The 19617-nt window shown below is 42.2% G+C and overlaps 1 protein-coding gene across 1 annotated transcript in view; it reads right to left on the bottom strand.

Annotated features, from left to right (window-relative positions):
• Positions 1-19617, bottom strand: part of ACY1 (aminoacylase 1) — a 170758-nt gene that overhangs the window by 57328 nt on the left and 93813 nt on the right. Inside the window, exons 7-11 of the mRNA XM_086938731.1 lie at positions 16904-16993; positions 15328-15384; positions 13477-13550; positions 12876-12925; positions 11135-11279 (exon numbers count right to left, since the gene is read on the bottom strand). Coding sequence (XP_086794857.1) covers positions 11135-11279; positions 12876-12925; positions 13477-13550; positions 15328-15384; positions 16904-16993 — 416 coding nt within the window. The remainder of the gene's footprint in view (positions 1-11134; positions 11280-12875; positions 12926-13476; positions 13551-15327; positions 15385-16903; positions 16994-19617) is intronic.

Here is a 19617-nt window from a genome sequence, read left to right as displayed (position 1 = left end):
AGCCTCACCCTTGGCACTATGTTCAAAGTGTTGGTTGTGGAGTGGTAAATTCAGGGCCATCATAATCCTTATACTGGCAATTAAAAGCACACAAATGAACATTAAAATCCCCCATCATGATGAACTGAACAAAAGTGGATTGTTTATGCTTATAATCGGTTAGGAATTCTAACAAAGAATAAAGATTAAAATTTTGAGGCCCCCCCTTGCATAGAATTGTAACAATTTACGAGAACCAACTTGTTATGATCTGGTAGCAAAATTTCTAGCAGCATAACGTTATTTGATGGCTGTCAAGTTCCTTTACTCTGCCCACAATATTAACTGAGACTAGGAACATAAGACCACCTTTATCTCTCCCCATTGGTGATCTTTCGGCTGGGACAAAAAAAGATGTCTATCCATCAAGCCAAAAAACCTTGACCCTGGCCCAGGTCTCTTGGAGAGCTATAATGTTGTATTCTTCTACCATGTTTAACCATGCTGGATCATCCATTTTCGAACGCAACCCTGCAATATTCCAGGTCATCAGTTTTATACAATCCCTTGTAGGTGTTAATGTGCCGACTCTGGATTCTGGGAGCTTGGCAGGTTCTATAGGCATACTAACTCTGTTTTCGCCAGGACTAGCCCCCAGGGAGGTTTCACAATTTAGTCAATCTACTTCCTCTAAATTAACTAAAGGAGTAAATATGTGAGAAAGGACTAAGTTCTCTCTGGGCTCGTACATGTGTCTATTCCTGACCGGCACCCGTCCCCAGGATTTCTGGGTAACCGATGGATGCTCATGGGTGGCATGATTTATAGTTCTCCCGCCATGGTATTCCTTATTTCCTGTCTGCCTGGTCCGCCCCCCCCCCCCCGGAAAGGCCGGGTCGCTTGCGGGTAAAAAAAGCCCAGGGGTATTGCACGAATGCTCACATCATTTGGGTCTAAGTTTGAGGCATCCCAAAAAAGGAGACTAGACACATTAGGACTATTGAAGTTCACTATAATGCAAGCGCCTTTTAGATGTTTTTTAGTGTAGCCTACCCAACCCACCCTTCTACCCATCCTGATGCTATTAGCTATGTCCTTCTCTCCGCAGCAATTCTCATTGCACCATTTCCTGATGTTATGTAACAGTGTTTCGGGAGATTCCACCTCTCCTGCGGCTAAAGGCGGGACATTTACCAGGATTGCTACAAAAGGAGTCGCTTCTGGGGGGAGATTAACTGGCGGCACGGAGGCAGATTGTCCTCCCCCCCGTGTTCCTGGTGGGTAGTTCTTGCCTAGTCTCAGCTATCTTGCCTCGTGTCCCCAATCCACTTAAGAGTGTCCTAAACGCATTTTCCCCTTGTTCAGTAGACGGGGAGATAGTGGGCCTCTCAGTGTCTAGCATTCTCGGGCAAGAAGATGGACCTTTAGTTTCCCTGGCTTCCAATATCATGGGTGGAATCGCTTGTGGGGCAAATACGGGTACATCAGGTTGTTTCCTGAGTGAGTGAACGTGAGTATGTAAAAAGTCATTAATACGATCACATTTCTTCATTAGTCCGTTTACACAATCTTTGAGAGTTTCAATTATGTCAGTAGAGATCCGGATTAAGGTGGATTCGAGTTTCTCGGTGAAAATGTTTTCAATTAATACTCCTAGGTGCCCCTCTAGGTCACTAGTAAGCAGCAGTCCTTCTGTGTTGGTAGTATTGCTGGTTAGTTTTACATTTTTATGTTGCCTCTTCCCACGATTCTTTAATGATATAGTAGGTCTTCTCTCCTTAGGGTTGGTCTCATTATTAACAATGTCAGGGGGAATAATAACAGTTTCTGTCAACTCCGGGAATGGTAGATTGATCGGGTCCTGTGCTGTTAGAGGTTTGCAAATATCTATAATAACCCTTGGTTCCAGAGGGATGCAGTTAGTAGAGGGAACGAGTTCGCCCACTGTATCCCCCTGGCCTCCTTCTAGTCCCAGTTCCCGTTCTGTATCGCAATCTGGTTAGACAATTCCCTTACTGCAGTGGTTAGATAATTGATGATGCTAGAGGCATTTCTAGGGACTTTTGCTTTAGCCCCCCTATTAGGGATGTTAGTAATTTTCTCTTACCCATGATATCAGGGGGGTGGCCCGTCCCGTCCCTGATTGTCCCCGGATGGCCACAGATTGGCCCGCCTTTGTCCCGGGCTTCTCCCGCGCGTGACTCGAGGGGCGAGAGGGCGCTCTCCCCTTTGTAGCGCCTCCGGGCGCTCTGGTGGCGTGTGGGAGGCGCGACGCCCCCGGGGCTGCTGGGAACTGTAGTCAGGAGTCTCCCGGCGCTCCCGGTCTGCCAAAGGTTTTAAGCCGTTCCCCTCACGGTGCTCGTTGCAGCGCCAGGAGCCGATGCCCCTGTGCTGTGTCAGCAGGTTGGTGCGTGTGCAAAATTAACCCCAGGGGGCTCACGGGCACTCTCCCCTTTGTAGCACCTCTGGGCGCTCTGTTGGCGTGTGGGAGACGCGTCGCCCCTGGGGCTGCTGGGAACTGTAGTCGGGAGTCTCCCGGCGCTCCCGGTCTGCCAAAGGTTTTAAGCCGTTCCCCTCACGGCGCTCATTGCAGCGCCAGGAGCCGATGCCCCTGCGCTGTGTCAGCCGGTTGGTGCGTGTGCAAAATGAACCCCAGGGGGCTCACGGGCGCTCTGCCCTTCGTAGCGCCTCTGGGCGCTCTGGTGGCGTGTGGGAGGCGCGACGCCCCCGGGGCTGCTGGGAACTGTAGTCGGGAGTCTCCCAGCGCTCCCGGTCTGCCAAAGGTTTTAAGCCATTCCCCTCACAGCGCTCGTTGCAGCGCCAGGAGCCGATGCCCCTGTGCTGTGTCAGCAGGTTGGTGTGTGTGCAAAATGAACCCCTATTTCCACATGCACACATCTATTCCAATCTGGAAGCAATCGTGTTACATCCTGCACATCTCTGAGTCTAGGCTATTCATGCTTCTGCTCCTTTAATTGCATGTGCCATGCTGTGTTTCCTTTTGATTCTACATTCCTAACAGAGCTTTGCTCATACAGCATTCTCCACTGTTTGTCAGTTGTCACCTGTATCCTGCTGTGTCAGGACTGGATGCTGTGCTGTTCAATAAACCTTCTAAATACCTCAAGCTTTCCTGGATTATTACAAATTTTGGCGACGAGGACAACCTTACTCCAGCCATCTACAGCACAGGAGCGGAGTTTGAACCCATTTTGGATTATTTTACATCTTTTATCTCATTTCTACTGGATTGCCTGCCTTTGAAGGAAACTGCCTGCCTTGGTGAAATTTGTTCGTCATTCTCTGCAAGTATCTCTCAAGAACTACTTATTGTTTTCCATTTGTTCACCTCAAAATACTAATTATTGCAGTTTTCTGACCTTTAAGTCTGCCTGCATCTTTTGACTTTCTTGCGCGACGTTTCCGTGTACTTCTATCTCCGTGGCAACCCTTGTTTTCATTCGCCATCTACTGTGAAGCGGAGCCACCACGTCATTGCTTGGCAACCACCGACTGCATTGTTTACGGAGCGGAGAAACAACGTCACTGCAATGCCATTGCCCAGCAACCACGTCTTCAGGATTTCCGTGTGTGTCATCTAGCGCATCAACGTCATCACACTACAACGTCTTCACGCACGTTACGTGCCGCCATTTTGTTTGCTTCGTTGCTTAGCAACGCATCGACGGCGGAACAAGTTCATTTCAGATCGCGTTTCTTGCCGTTTTTCCCCATTATTTTTAGCGCTTGTTCTAGAAGTGAACCATTACTTTAGCGCTTACCTTAACTTTCGTTTTTGGATATATACACTCCATTTCTTCAAGTTTTCCGGCAAGAGTACTTCCAGCAAGAGTTCTTCAAGCTACCTACAGCTTCATCTTTTACAGTGCTACAAATCTACTATTATCTTTGATCACCACAAACTATATGACTCTACATTGGCATAAGTACATTTTCTTCAACAATTGCTTTTACCTTTCTGAGTGTTCTGCTATTATTTATTCATTTAATTATTTCTTTTATTTATTTAATTCATTTTTTTTTGTTACTTAATTTCTTTCACCATACAATTTGATCCCCCTGCTAAATTTTTACAGGTTAAAGGTGACCCTCCTATGCCCTGGTCAAGGTGGAAGGAGGAGTTTTTCAATTATATGAAAGCCATTGATGGGGAGCGCATGGGATCAGAGAGAAAGAAAAGCATTTTGTTACATTGTTTGGGTTCTGAAGGTCAAGAAATCTTTAGAACTTTACCTCAATTTACTGTACCTAGTGGAAGTGGTGATTCTGTGAATGTTTACACCGAAGCTCTTGGTAGATTAGAGAAACGTTTCAAGCCCACTGCTAATATTGCTTTAAATCGCTTTAAATTTTATACTAGAGCACAGAAACAAGAGGAATCGTTTGATGATTTTCTCACTGCTTTAAGAGCTTTGACTTTACATTGCAATTTTGGTGCCATGGCAGATGAAATGATCCGTGATCAGATTATTGTTCATGTTAAAAACAAAAAGGTACAAGATAAACTTTGGTGTATAGGTGATCCTAACTTAGAAGAAACGATAGCCATCGCTAAGTCCACTGAAATGTCAGAAAAGTGGATGGACATAGTAGTTAAGCAAACCACAAATTCCAATCCCAGTAAAACTAATGTAGAAGAAGAAGTTTGTATTGTTAAACCCAAAGTTGATGATAAAAATGTTATCCCTTTTCAGTCTAAATATAAAAATTCTGTTGGTATTAATAACAGAAGATCAGATTTTGGAAATTCATCGTTTTCATGCTACAGATGTGGTAGTAAATCACATATAGCCTCCTTTCAGGGCTGTCCTGCCATAAACAGAACTTGCAATATTTGCAACAAGTTAGGACACTTTAGCAATGTATGTAGGGAAAGAAGGTACAATCCTCAAGGTCGCACTGGACGATCTATTATGCCCACTCCCACTAAAGTATCTTCTGTTGGCATTGTGGATGAAGTTAAACATGAGGTTGAACGCGGATATGTTGTCTCTATCCTTGGATCAACCAGTAGGAAATCTCCTAAATGTACTTTTCATATTTCATCCATTGCTATCGAACTCATGGTAGATTCTGGATCTCCATGGACGATTATTACCAGGGAATACTTTAATGAAAAGTTAACAACAGTATGTAACAAATCTGATTTACAACCCTCAGATATTTTAGCTGAAAGTTTTAATGGCAATGCAATTGATATTGAAGGTTTCTTTAATGTTCTTTTATGTTTCAGAGGAAGGTCAGCCCAAATTAAGCTTTACATTGCCGTCAAAGGAATCAATGTACTGGGTTGGCATGATCAATGGGAACTTGGCATCACGTTAAATCCACGTGCCAAAGATCCCATCTCTTTATGTAGTGAACAAGATATGATTAGTTCTATTTCTGATGTCAATGGGAAGGATAATGTTATTACTTTATGGAGTGAAAAGTTCAATAAAGTTTTCTGTGACCGTTTGGGTAGATTGGAAAATTTTGCACACAAAATTGTTCTCAAAGAGGGTGCAGTTCCAGTCAAACAAAAGCTTAGAGGAGTTCCTCTAAATGTTAGGGACGAGCTAAAAGAAATGTTGGATGACCTACTTAAAGACAATATTATAGAGCCCATTGAATCGTCTGAATGGGTTTCCCCTATCGTTTTGGTACGCAAACCTGACCAAAAATTAAGGGTCTGCATTGATTTGAGGGCCTTAAATTCTAATATTGTTATAGACTGTCATCCCCTTCCTAATATTAATGAGCTTGTTTCCTTGTTTGATGGTGCGCAGATATTTTCCACTTTAGACCTTAGATCTGCGTATCATCAAATTGAACTTACTGAAGATTCTAAGAAATATACAGCTTTCATCACTCCCATGGGACTGTTTCAATACAGAAGGATGCCGTTTGGGTTGGCGTCCGCTGCCTCTGTTTTCCAACGCGTCATGTTTCAAATCTTCAGAGATCTTGACAAGTTTGTAAAATGCTTTCAAGACGACATCTTGATTTTCTCAAAAAATGAAACTGAACATAGTTCACATTTGAGTGTTGTGTGCAAAAGATTGGAAAATTCTGGGCTTACTCTCAAGGCACACAAATGCAAACTTTTTAGGAAGTCAGTTGAATATTTAGGCCACACTTTGTCGGGGGAAGGTCTTGTTCCAAAAAAATCAAATGTGGATGCTATTCTCAATGCTCCATCCCCAAAGAATAAGGAACAACTTCTTTCCTTCTCCGGAATGTGTGAATACTACAGTAAGTTTGTTGTAAATTTTGCCACCAAAATGGAACATTTAAGGAAACTTTTAAGACAGTGCAATGATTTTGTTTGGGAGACTGAACAAGAAAAAGCTTTCACTGAAATCAAACATGATATTGTTAATTCCCCAACTTTGAAACCATTTAGAATTGGGAAAAAGTGCATCATTACCACTGATGCAAGTTTGTACGGTCTTGGGTGTGTTCTATCTCAGACAGATGGTATGCTAGAATGGAATGTAGCTTTTTCTTCCAGAACATTGAATGAAACTGAGCGCAGATATGCGGTTAATGAACGTGAATTGCTGTCTTGTGTGTGGGCCATTGAACACTACAGAATTTATATTTGGGGCAGTGAGTTTATTTTAAGAACGGATCACAAACCTTTGGTGCATATCCTATCAGCTGGTGGTGGTTGGAACTCGACTGCTAGGATTGCACGTCTTTCATCCAAGCTACAGGAGTACCATTTTAAAGTCGAATATATTCCAGGAAAGAAAAATGTTACTGCCGACTGCTTATCACGCCTTCCGTGTGAAAGTAAAGTTGACAGTGTGAATAGTCTTACTGAAGTTGATTTTGTATTAGGCCTTACAGATCTAGTTTCCTCCCAGTATCAAGATATTTCTGAACAGTTTTGGATAGAATGCCAGAATAAAGATGAGTAATTTGTTAAGTTGAAGAAATACCTGTTAGAAGGTTGGCCTAGTAAGAATAATGTTGAATATGAGCTGCTACCGTTTTATAACATAGCGGAAGAGTTATGGTGTGAAGGTGATTTGTTTTTCAAATCTGAGAAATGCATCCCACCTAGTGGTGTGCAAGAGCTCATTCTCAAATTAGCACACAAGACTCATCCAGGTATATCAGCCATGAAACGTATTATAAGGCTTCATTTCTGGTGGCCTGGGATGGACAGGTTCATAGACCGCACTGTTAGAGAATGCAATGAGTGCTGTAATAGTGATAAGATGCTAAAATTACATGTTCCACCACTTAAGACAGTTAAATGGCCAGAGTGTCCATGGAGCAAGATAGCCTTTGATATTTCGGGACCTTTCCAAGTTTTACCTGAAAGTTCACGTTTTGCGTTGGTCATTGTAGACTACCATTCTAAATGGCCAGAAGTGAAATTTGTAGCTAAAATCACTTCTGAAGTTGTCATTTCCTTTTTCAAAGACGTTTTCGCTAGGGAAGGCTGTCCCTCGGTTTTGGTGTCAGATAATGGTGTGCAGCTAGTCTCTGCTGAAATGAAATTGTTTTTACAATCCTGTAACATCAGACACATTTGTACATCACTTTACGAGCCACATGAGAACGGGCAAGTTGAGCGCTTTAACCGCGTTCTGAAGGGTTTTGTCTCTGATGCTATCAAAGAAAAGGGGGATTGGCTGAACCGCATTAGACAGAAACTTTGGACTTATCGTATAACCCCTCATACCACCACTGAGATCAGTCCGTTCAAATTACTTAAAGGTAGGAATCCTGCGACTGACATGTGCCCCTGGTGGCTCAAAGAAAAATGTGAAGGCCTGGTGGAAAATGGTTTTGATGTCAAGGAAGTTGCAAAGAGAGTATGTGAGAAACAAGATAAGTCTGCAGTTTGGTACAACAAGAAGTGGAAAACAAAAGAGCATGATTTGTGTGTTGGTGATTGGGTCAGAATTTCAAAACCTTTCTTTGTTAGCAAAGGTACGAGTAAGTTCGGCAGACCCATTCAAATTAAAAAGGTTTTCAGTAACTCTGTTATTACTCAGGATGGCAGGGCCTGGAATTTGAGTAGGGTTGCTAAATGTCCTACACAAGATGCCTCACAGTTCCAACCTCATGTCAATGTAGACAGAGAACACATTTCTGATGGTGGGTCTTGTTATGGTTCTGACTCAGTAGCTTCAAGAATTAAGGATAATGAGCGTATCAGAAGAAGACCAATTTCTTTGCAAGATTTTGTATAGTATGTTCTTTCTTGTTTAGTTGCTTTAAGTTTTATACCTTTTACTTTCATTTAAAGAGGGAGGTGTGTTACATCCTGCACATCTCTGAGTCTAGGCTATTCATGCTTCTGCTCCTTTAATTGCATGTGCCATGCTGTGTTTCCTTTTGATTCTACATTCCTAACAGAGCTTTGCTCATACAGCATTCTCCACTGTTTGTCAGTTGTCACCTGTATCCTGCTGTGTCAGGACTGGATGCTGTGCTGTTCAATAAACCTTCTAAATACCTCAAGCTTTCCTGGATTATTACAAATCGACCATCTGTAGTTTGTTGAATAATGCTTTTCTAATTATAAGATACGAGGGCAACCATACTTTGAGGAATCAGGGATCCTACCACAGGAGAGTGAAGTGTGAAACTGCTCCTACCTATGATGGCATGCCTGGAGGAGGGTCCATGTGACCTGTTTGTGCCCTTGAGGGCATACAGACTGCGATCCCCCAGATGTGTGGTGCACAATACGTGTGCCTCAAAACAGCTTCTTTGCCTCATAAATGAGTTTTGTTATACTATGTGTTATGCTAAGTTATATTATTTCATTGGGTTTTATAGAGCACATAGCTGCCCCAACAACGGGGTTTCCCAGCGCTGGACCTCAAAAATAGGGAACTGATGCCATCGACCTCAAAGAGAGAAGTCACGGGCAATTTAGGTAGAAATAAGCCATGTCTTAAAGATTTCCTGAAGTGCAGATGGTTTGCAGTGTTCCTGATGGAAAGGGGAAGTGCATTCCAAAGAACAGGAGCTTTGGCATGAAATGAGCGGCCTCCAGCTTGGGCCTTCCTGACTCACGGGAACTGTGAGTGGCCAAGTTAAGACCAGCTGAACGTAGGGGACCGGAGGGTTTGTGGCAAGCGAGGAGATTAGGCAGAATGGGAGCCCTTTGGGAGTATATGATCTTATGAGACAAACACAAGGTCATGAAGTGGATGCCCTTCTCCACTGAAAGTCAATGCAGTTTGTAAAGGAGACCAGAAACAAAGCAACGTTTTGGAATGGCAAAAAGCAGTCTGGCTGCCGCATGTTGGGCAAGCTGGAGTCTTGTAATGACTGACTTGTTAGTGCCAAGGTACAAGATGTTACAGTAGTCAAGTTGGGACATAATTACTGATTAAATGATAGTTTGTAGGGTACTGGAATTAAAAAGGCTGAGAATTTGTTTAAGGCTTCTCAGTAGCCCAAAACAGGGGTCAACAACCAATTTAGTTTGGGTCTCAAAGGCCAGAGTGCTGTCCATGATGACTCCTACATTTTCTGTGGAGGACATTGGTATGGGGAGAGGCACAAGGGAAAGAGGCAACCAATGGTTGCCCCAGGAGAGTGTGTGTTTTCCCAGTAGAAGGACTTCAGTTTTATCAGCATTCAGACAGCAGCAGTTGGCATTCATCCATTCTGCAACCGCTAGCAGTCCTCTTTGGAAATTCGATCGGTCCATCGTCAGGTTATCTGTCAAACAAAACACCAACTGAGTATTGGTGGCATAGGTTTCATAACAATCCCTGTGGATTCAATAACCTGAGCCAGAGGTTGGATGTAAACATTAAACAGAGTAGGGCTTAACACCTTAGATGCGGCGCAAATATCCCTCCCCAGTGCTGCGCTGTCCATTGGAACTAGTGCTGAATGGACGTTCAATGGACGTGCGCAGCACTGGGGAGGTAGTGCTGCCGTCGGCCAACGCCCCGACGCAGCACTTAAGAGGTTAATGAAGAGCCCGGGGGCACTCCGTGGGGTAGAGTGTGAAGGTCAGAGCCGTGGGTAGGAGAGATGACCTGACAGGACCGTTCAGATATAAAAAAGACGCAAACCATGACAGTGCCACCCCACTAGTATCAATGCTTTGTAGGCAAAGCAGTAAGATTTTATGAGTCACCATATAAAATGCGGCGCTCAAATCGAATAGGATCAGGGCTGAAGAGCGGTCTTCATCCAGGGTACTACGGAGATGATTGGTGACTGCAAGGAGCCCAGATTCCGTACTATGTCCAGTCTGAAACTATTTTGGGAGGAATATAGGATGTAATAGTCATCAAGGAATTTGGTCAGAATCCCTTTGGGACTCACTAAGGGTGAGCAGCTCAGGCAGCCACAGAGGAGGAAATAAGTTAAGTGCTGGCCTAAGACTTCTCACAGCTGGCTGAGCAGCAATATCTGGCATTGCCACTGGAACATCTAAGGGAAAATGCTGGTAGAGGTCTTCTATTTTGCCAGTACAGTATTCGGCTAATTTCTCACAGTGTGCGCTAGAGGTGTCAACGGGGTCAGCGGAAAGAGTGGGTTTAATAAAGCTATTCATTAAGTTTAACATTTTCTTGGCAGGACTCTTATTGTTCCTGATTTTATTGGCAAAATAATCAGCCTTTGTTTCTGAATCAGCTTATGTTAAGATTTAATTTCTGCTTTACGTTGAATTTTGAATCTGGGGGTGTTGTTCCAACACCTCCATACAAATGATGGAATGACCTCCTGGGATCCTTTTGAGGCAAATTTTGCCCCTGGACAATCTACATTATGGCAGAGCAAAAACAATACATATATATTGCATGTTTATAAGGTAACTAAATAGGTGGTTTGAATGAAAGATAGTGGAGAGAGAAACCATCCCAATAAGGGAAGAGGGAGTCCAGCAGAATAGAAGAGAGAGGAACTATAAATACATAGAAGGGAAAAGAAAATGGGAAAATAGGAAAAGGCCACATGAGAAAACAGGCAGAGTCCACAAGAATCAACGAAAATAACTAAAGATTTAAGAGGAAAGTCAGAGAAGAAATCCACATCAAACCCTTGAGCAGAAACAATGGATTAGATCACGCGGACTGGTTGATAAGAGTTGAGTGATGTAAAGAAACCCATATATAGATAATCTCCGAGCTTACACATGCATCTTGTATGTACACACTACCTTTAAATCCACAGTGGGTGGAATCCGTACATCAAAGGTTGCTGTCATCTCTGAAGGTATGACATTATAGGCCACACCCCCACTGAGTTTGGTCATGTTCACAGAGGTAACATCCCCCAATGTGAGGCGGGAATCAGACTCTAACCTGAAAGGGATTTAAAGTTTCTAGAATTACCACTATGTTCCAACTGGGCATTTCTAATATGAACTCTACATATTTACTGAGATCATAGAAAAAACATTTCATGCACGAGTTCAAGCAACTGAATCACAACCGAAGATTACAGGGGACAAGACATCTGCAAAGAGCTGATGCCAAATATAATATATATAACACCAAGCAGGAAATTCAATGCTTCTCCACGGTCACAAAGACTCTGAGAATTACAGTTTAGCGTTTTTTTTAAAGAACAAGAATGGTTTCTTGAGGAAAAAAAACTCCAGAAACAGAGTGCTGATTAACAGACTGAACGGAAAATTGCCAAACTTCCTTAGATCACGAAGCATCAAAATGTTATAACATTTGTTGGAAGAAGGAACAACACATCCAAGTGACAGGTTCTACAGGCAGAATATTATAGGGGAGAAACAGCCATATCAGTATCAGTAAGGATGAAACACAGAACATGAGAGGCAATTGAAAGAGAAATAGTAAATTCTAACTATATCCAAGTAGGTGAAGATTTTTTTATTTTTAACCAAGCAGAGGTTTCCAAATAATGTTCTGGAAAGGTCATGTGACATTTCCGCAGGGCTCCTAATCACAGCACAGATTTACATGTAGGACAAACACTTCTTTCTTTTTTCCATATGGAAAACATTTTTCTTTTTTTCCATATGGAAAACATTTTTCTATGTATAGAAAGTCCATACTCTATATCTTCACCAAGTCTAGGAGTGATCCATTCCCTCTTCAGTCTGGAAGAGAAATACTGCAGCTGGTGCCTGGAGTAAATCTCTGACATTTCTAGAGTGGGGAAGGGTAAGATCAAAGTTTGGTATGAGTTTGTGGAAATCCCACACTTCTAGTTTAACCATGGTGTAACCTCCTATTATTATTATTATTATTATTATGTTTCTTATATAGCGCCTGAATCGACCCCCAAAGGGGTATCTCCGCGCTTGCCTTGGGAACCCGTCCTGGCTTTTTCCCTGTGAGATAGCCCCTACAGGGCATCCCCAAGGTGAAAGCCAGGCATCCCGCCGCGGGGGGCCGTAGTGGAGATTAAGCAAGCTTAATGCCCAGAGTTGCAGAGTGTGAACCCATGATTAGGTCAGGCACCGAAGCGAGAATTATCGAGTCCATGGACATTTGAGCTCAAGACCCTGCCACGTCGGGAATTGAACCCTGGTCCCGCCTCGGACCTCTGCTTCAGGGTCTGCCTGCTCTAACCAGTGAGCCACACTTCTCCACCTACCCCTTGTGTAGGACTTTCTACTGAGGCTCCGTTCATACTCATGGTGTAACCTTTTACAACTGTCTGGGATGCTTTTGTGAATGCCTGGCAGACATAAATGAAACTAATTACAACTGTAAAAATACATTTATTGCTAAAAATACTTTTGTGATCTGGCCCCATGATGTGTACACCCAGAGCTAAAATTCCAAGGCTCTCTTATTCACGGAAATCCATCTGACATCATTAAGCATTTAAGAAGATTTGGTCTTTCCTTCACTTTGCCTATCTCTATTTTATGACAGATGAGCTTTAGGATCACATGGCAATTCTCCGCTTGTTACCTTTGTTTTTCTTTATTCCGAAACTCCATAAAGCTGTTGATGACTTTATACTGTGGGGTGACAGAAAGAAACATGCTTAGAGTTTGAGACAAGGGGAGCCCTCTTATTCAAGGGTGAATATTATGCATCATTTCAGTAACCAAAGCTGAGCTGAGAAAACCACATTTAATGTGGCATGGCTCTTAGATTGTTCTAAGCTTGTTCAAAATGTTAAGTGAGAGTTCTGCTGTAAAGATACCCATGCCATTATCTCCTGTCTGTATGTTAAATCTGAAATTAAAAAGTTCTGATCACCTAAAGCAGAGATATTTGAGGTATTTAAAGAGGCCCCTAGTGTACAAAATAAAAAACTAAGTACTCTTTTCCCAGTGCATCATCAACAATAATAATCAAAAAGATTCTAGAATGCCCCCTTGGTTGAAGATATCTTTCCTACTATTGGGCTACTTGTGGCACCATGCACCCACTCAGATCATGGGGAAGGGTTATCATGTGATGCACAGTAGGTTTTTCCTATTTTAGTTTAATTCTAAAAACAACAACATTGTCTGCTTAACAAGCAAGGATTGAAGGCATTTACTACATTGCAGAAACCTCTTACCAGCTTCTCAGCAGCCGTGTTCTCAATGAAACGGGAGCCATGCCCAGGGTTCCCCACACAATGTACAGTCAGCCCTGCGGGGAGGAGATATAGGAAGTAAAACGTGATGAACGAGAGGAAATCGAAACCAGAAAACGTGAAGGTACTTCCCTTGATCTCAAAAGTAAGCTACACAAAAGTGGGTGGGACTTATTCGGAGACATATATGGAAACATAAAGCAAAGTATCAGAGATCTATATCAATAACAACAACGCAAGCACACCCAGTTACTCAGTCTCATGCAACCCCACTTTACACTTCTAGCATCAGATACTGGCTAAGCACTGGGGATGGAGAATGGTGAAAGAATGACTACTCTGTATTCTGCAACTGAATTTGTATCTAGGAATCTGAGTCTCATTCCTTGAATGACTCAGTCTCACTAACTTAGCCGTCACCAATTACATCACAAAATAACCATAGCACTCTAACTTGTAATGTCAAACAATAGGTTGGCTGTTCTTCTTGTTCTCCAAATGGGTTTATTTCACATGATTTGATCTGTTCTATTATCCTTGGTAGACGTTTTTAGTACGTCGATTGACTTCCATGAGATACAATCATGTTATATGTATTTCATACAAACTGCTCCACAATCCAACAAAACAGACTTTCAATTTCACTTCTTAAAGTCATTAAATTGTTTCGGTACAACCTTTCATTCTGGCAAGGCAATCAAAAAATGACCTTGTTGGAACACATTAATGTTTACTGGAAATGATTCATGGAGACAATGCGCATTGTTAAGTTATAAATCAAAGGATCTTTGGGCAATTAAAAAAGAGAAAGAACTAGAACCAGCTGGAGCCAAAACTCCACCCTTAGTTGAGCAAAGCCAGAAAGCGTGCCTTACAAGGCCCCAGAGGGGCAGTGATCACTAAATTGCATAGGTGGTCTTCTGGGCCTCATTTCTAGAGCTCATGATGATCACCCATAAATCTATGCCTGAAAATAAGCTATGAATACTTATTCACAACAGCAAATACATTTCACGATGCATACATTAAGTAGCGAAGGGACTTACCTAGAGATTGGTGGTCTGGTACTCATTCAAAAATGTGGCACATGTCCTATCCGCCATATTACAAGTCCCACTGGCTATAATAATAATAATAATTCAGGAGATGGGACATGCACCACGTTTTGCCTGAGTACCCGTTCTGCCAAATTCTAAATAAGACCCTCGGTTAATATAGCACATTGTTTTTATTTGTGAAATTAGATTTAAACTTTAGATTTTGATAATTAGCCAATATATATTATTGGATTTATTGTGTTATGCTGAACACCTTCACATTTGAGTTATTGACAGAAAATCAGTCACTGCTGGAAAATATGCATTTGAAATGTTCAATTGACATTTATTTTTAAGATCCAAAGGCTTCAACACATCCATGTCAGTGTATAAACAGTACTTTCAATTTAGTTTAGGCTTTGGAAGGTCATACCGACCTGCTGCACAGATGAAATTCAAGTTGTTAAAGGAATGTATGATTTTTATGTTTTAACACATGGCCTATTAGGTTGCTAACTGTCCGACTTTCAAGAAAGTCTATATCTTAAAACAAAATGTTTTAGTTCCAGTATTGGAAAATACATTGTCCCTGCTCTGTGAACAAACCACGTTGAACTTCAGAGGTGTCTAAGTATGATAAATGACTACTGAGAAGATAGAAAAGAAAACAGACATGTAAAGGAAGTGGAAACAGAAATATGGAACAAGTAAAAGGCTGAGGTGAGAGGCAACTTAACAACAAATTGGTAAAGTCGGAGAAGGCATCAAGGATTTAAAAACCATGAGTGCTACTTACACCATATACACTTTTCACCATAGAACACTGTAAACTGGTCGGAAGGGTTTGCCAGGCCTGTTGACGTAAATTAGAGAATTACTGCTAATGACAATCAGGAGGCATCAATTTATCAACTAAAGACGAACACCACTGTCATGATGATGGGCAAATTGTCAGAAAATGTAGGAAATCCCAAAATAGACATCTACTGTAGTGACCCATAACCTCCCCATTCCTTTTCTTTTTTCTCTTCAGTTTAAATCTAATTATTAAATCAGTAAACTCTGCCTTAAGTGGCTATTAGAGTACAGGCAGTCCTGGGTAATCCCGTTCTGCCCTATCTGACTGACAAAACAATTATACTAAATATATACCACTGATCAGACTATCTTCAATTAACATAACTACTTGCCCTGAATTCCATCATGCAGGACGTAAGTGGTAGGGTTAGTGCGGAAATACACCGTCTTAGTCATAACATAACTAACAAAGACTTGTTTAGCAGCTTGTTTAACTTGCTTACAGGTTTCCATTCTCATTCCCTACAATACTCTACCGTAATGATCCATGAATGAAGATCAGGCCTACTTGTAGCAAAAGAGCTCCTATTCTCAATGTATGTGGATGGGGTAATGCGTTGGAATACAACTTATTGTAATCTATCGATAGACCTTGATTTAAGAAGAGATGTATTGTTTTACATGAACCAAATTGTTTTTACGTCAGTTGGGTATGTGGCATCGTATACAGTTGGACTGCTGTAGCTGGAGGCTTTCTACCAAGGAATGATAGTCTGTTTAAAATGCCTCATATAACTCTGTTGCATTTACAAAGCAAAGCCACCATTATAGCTAAGGAATTTTCAAACTGAGGACAAACATAATGTAATCAACCTATTGTGTCTAGCTAAATTAATATTTTTTTATCAAACATAAATATACCATTCAATACATTGTAATTTTTTTTAAATATTAATAAAGTTGGTGGACGCAGAGAGTTACCACAAGGGCTCATAACAAGTTCCAACTTTATAACAGAACAGATGGAGAGAAGTTAGTGGTATCCCAGGGATAGCACAAATGTGCTCAGTCCACATGTAGTGGTAATAAGTAGAGGGACTGATCGCAGGAGTGATGTTCTGAGCTGTGGTTGGCTCCTCAGGTCTGAATACAGGCCTTATTGTGCCAAACGAGGAAGAGTGTGGTAAGGACGATAGCAAAACAGAACAAAATATCATTTCAGCTTCTTGCTTTAGCCCAAAGCGACTACAAACATGCGTCAGCGGCCTCGATAATTCTCTCGCCTCGGTGCCCACTCTGATCAGCGATCACACTCGGCAACTCTGGGCATAAGCTTGCCTCATCTTCACTAACGGCCCCACCAGACCGCCGGGGATGCCTGGTCTCACCCTGGAGATACCCATTAAGGGACCATCTCTCAGGGAAGCCAGGAAGGGTTTTGCAGCGGTCGAAGCGCCTTGGGACCCTCCGGGTAAGTAGTGCGCTATATAAATGCCTATACATACATACATACATACATTTTCTTCACATTATTTAGATCCTTGCCCCTCATAGTGAGAAAGATTAAAACTTACCTTCGTCTAGTGCGAATCCCACATTTAGAGACTTGAACTCAGGTTTCTTTACAAAAACTGACATACCAGTGTATCCTCCAATCTCCTCATCTAACAGCAGAAAAAAAGGTGCAAGGTTAACTTATCGGATATATGATTCACTGCAGCTGACAAGTGTGGGCTGTATCTTTGTAGGGTACATCTAGTATAATGGGGTGACCCAGTTACCCTCAGAACCTGGGTGTGAAGATATGTAGTAGTGTTGGTTCTGTAGGGTGCAAAATTGCTTTTTTTCTCCTACTGAATGAAGAACATTTTGCGAAAATAAACAATTATTCACACATGTGTCATAGCAGTTTATGGAGAAGAAAGAAAACAAACAAATACACCAATCATGAATAATTCAAAGGAATATATAAACGGAAATCACTTTTTTTTCTTTTTACAATTTGTAGTGTATAAATGACATTAAGAGGCTGTCACATGTAATCAACAAAAGAGCGGAAGAGATAAAGTGGCAAAGTGCATAAAAGTGCTGGTTGTGAAAAAGATACAAGCGCTTGTCATAATCCTGACCCTATTCTCTCTGCTCCACGTCAAATGGAAATTCAAATCCCAAACGGATTAGAGATTTATGTATCTAGGGATGAAAGACATATGAATGATTATTTTTAACCAACAATACATCACTTATATATCTTTTTCACAAACAGCACTTTTATGCACCATGTCACTTTATCACTTGCGCTGTTTTGTTTATTACTTGTGAAAGGCTCTTAATTTTCTTTATACACTACAAATTGTAAAAAGAAAAAAAAGTGATTCTTTCCTTTAATATATTCCTTTGAATTATTCATGACTGGTGTGTTTGTTTTCTTTCTTCTCCGTTAACTGCTATGACAAGTGTGTAAATACAAGTCTTATTTTCGGAAAATGTTCTTTATTCAGTAGGAGAAAAAAAAGCAATTTTGCACCCTACAGAACCAACACTACTACGTATCCTTGTAGGGAACAAGTCAAAGGGGTGGGTTGGGACAAGGGTGGGGAAACATTCTTGAGTAAGAGAAGGAATTGTACATTACCATCAATAGCAAATTTGCAGGCTATTATATATTCGCATTTTGTCATAGTAAATCCAAGGAATTCAATACTCATGCCAAACCCAGTACCATACTTCCTTAATGTATCTTTCCCCATGTTCAACGTTTCCACAAATGGGTAGACTACCATATGCTGATACCCATAGTCTGCACTGATTTGTTTGATGGGTGCAAGATATATCAGTGAAAACTGACCAGTGTCCACAAATATAAAGCAACAAAAGTGAAATAAATAGCAACAAAACAATATTTACTCAAGCACTCTTTTTTTGAAACTTTATTGTGCAAAACAACATCATTACAAACACGGGCCTACAACCACAGGGGCCGGCCGCTAGAGTATGTAGATCAATTACTTGCCGTCAAGAAGCAGCGACTGATCCCCAAAGGTCCAGCAGAAGTACAGAATACATTTTCGGCACCTCAGGAGGTAGGCAAGATACAAATATTTTAAATTTTTTAGAAAAGAACAAAGAGAAAAACAAGAGAACAAAACTCAAGGCGAGAAACATTTTAGAAGATGTCGAGCTCCGGTGGGGGAGACCTGCCGTACCGGATAGAGAATCAGGAGGACAATAGGGATGACCAGGGGGGGGAGGCAGTGGGGAAGTCAGGACAATCAGCAAAGGAGTACAATATTCTAGGAACCTCAGGGTCAGGGGGACAGAGAAATGTCCGGAGTGTCTTCAAAGGGGGGCGTACAGATGTTCCCTCGGTAGGTGTTCCACTAGCCGCAAATCCCACTCCACGCCCTAGGCTTGCCCCTAGCCAAGTATACCGTCTTCTCTCTAAACATGCACCAGTCCATGTTCTCCTTCCATACTGACACGGTGGGAGGCCGTTAGGAACCCCAAAGCTGCGCAATATCCCTTTTGGCAATCATGTTCCCAAGTGCCGCCCACCGGTCATTCGGCTCCCACACGTTCAACAAACATCTACGAGCCTCAGGCAGCAGAGCGACCCCAGTGACACACTCCATTACAGCATGCACCCGGTGCCAATACGCCGCGATCTCACGGCACTCCCAAAGGATATGAAGGAAGGTGGCACTCATTCCACATCCACGCCTACACAACCCATCCGAGGAAAAACCCATTGCAACCAAACGAGGACCCGTTACATACACACGGTGAAGAATTTTGAGCTGGACGAGACGGAGACGGGCAGGAATGGTGACCTCTTTCGGGGAGGATGGTGACCTCTTTCGGGGAGGATAGCGCGGACTGCCAGTTTTCGTCATCCAATTCCAACCCGTCTCCGGTCCAGGCCTCTCTAAGACGCACAAGGAGATCCGCCCGATTGTTGATTAATTTCTTATAAATCAAGGGAATCGTACTATCGGGCAGATGACCATCAAGTATACGGTCCTCGAGCGGGGAAGATTCAGGGACAGTGGTACCAGCCGTAAAGACCAACAACAAAGCGTGACGAACCTGTGCATATCTGAAAAACTCCCTCTCACTCAACTCATACTCACTCTGAAGCACCGCGAAGGATTTGACCGCACCTTTCACCCAGAGATCACCCACTCTGCTAATACCAATCGTATCTCAGTTCTCAAAACCTTTCGTTGTCCAGAGGCATCCCAATCTCTCCGAAGCAAACAAAGGGGTCGCTCGCGTCAGTCGATCATTC

Source organism: Lissotriton vulgaris, chromosome 9, assembly GCF_964263255.1.
Source record: "Lissotriton vulgaris chromosome 9, aLisVul1.2, whole genome shotgun sequence".
In the NCBI taxonomy this organism is placed as follows: domain Eukaryota; kingdom Metazoa; phylum Chordata; class Amphibia; order Caudata; family Salamandridae; genus Lissotriton; species Lissotriton vulgaris.
This window is presented reverse-complemented; position numbering and strand designations above follow the sequence as displayed.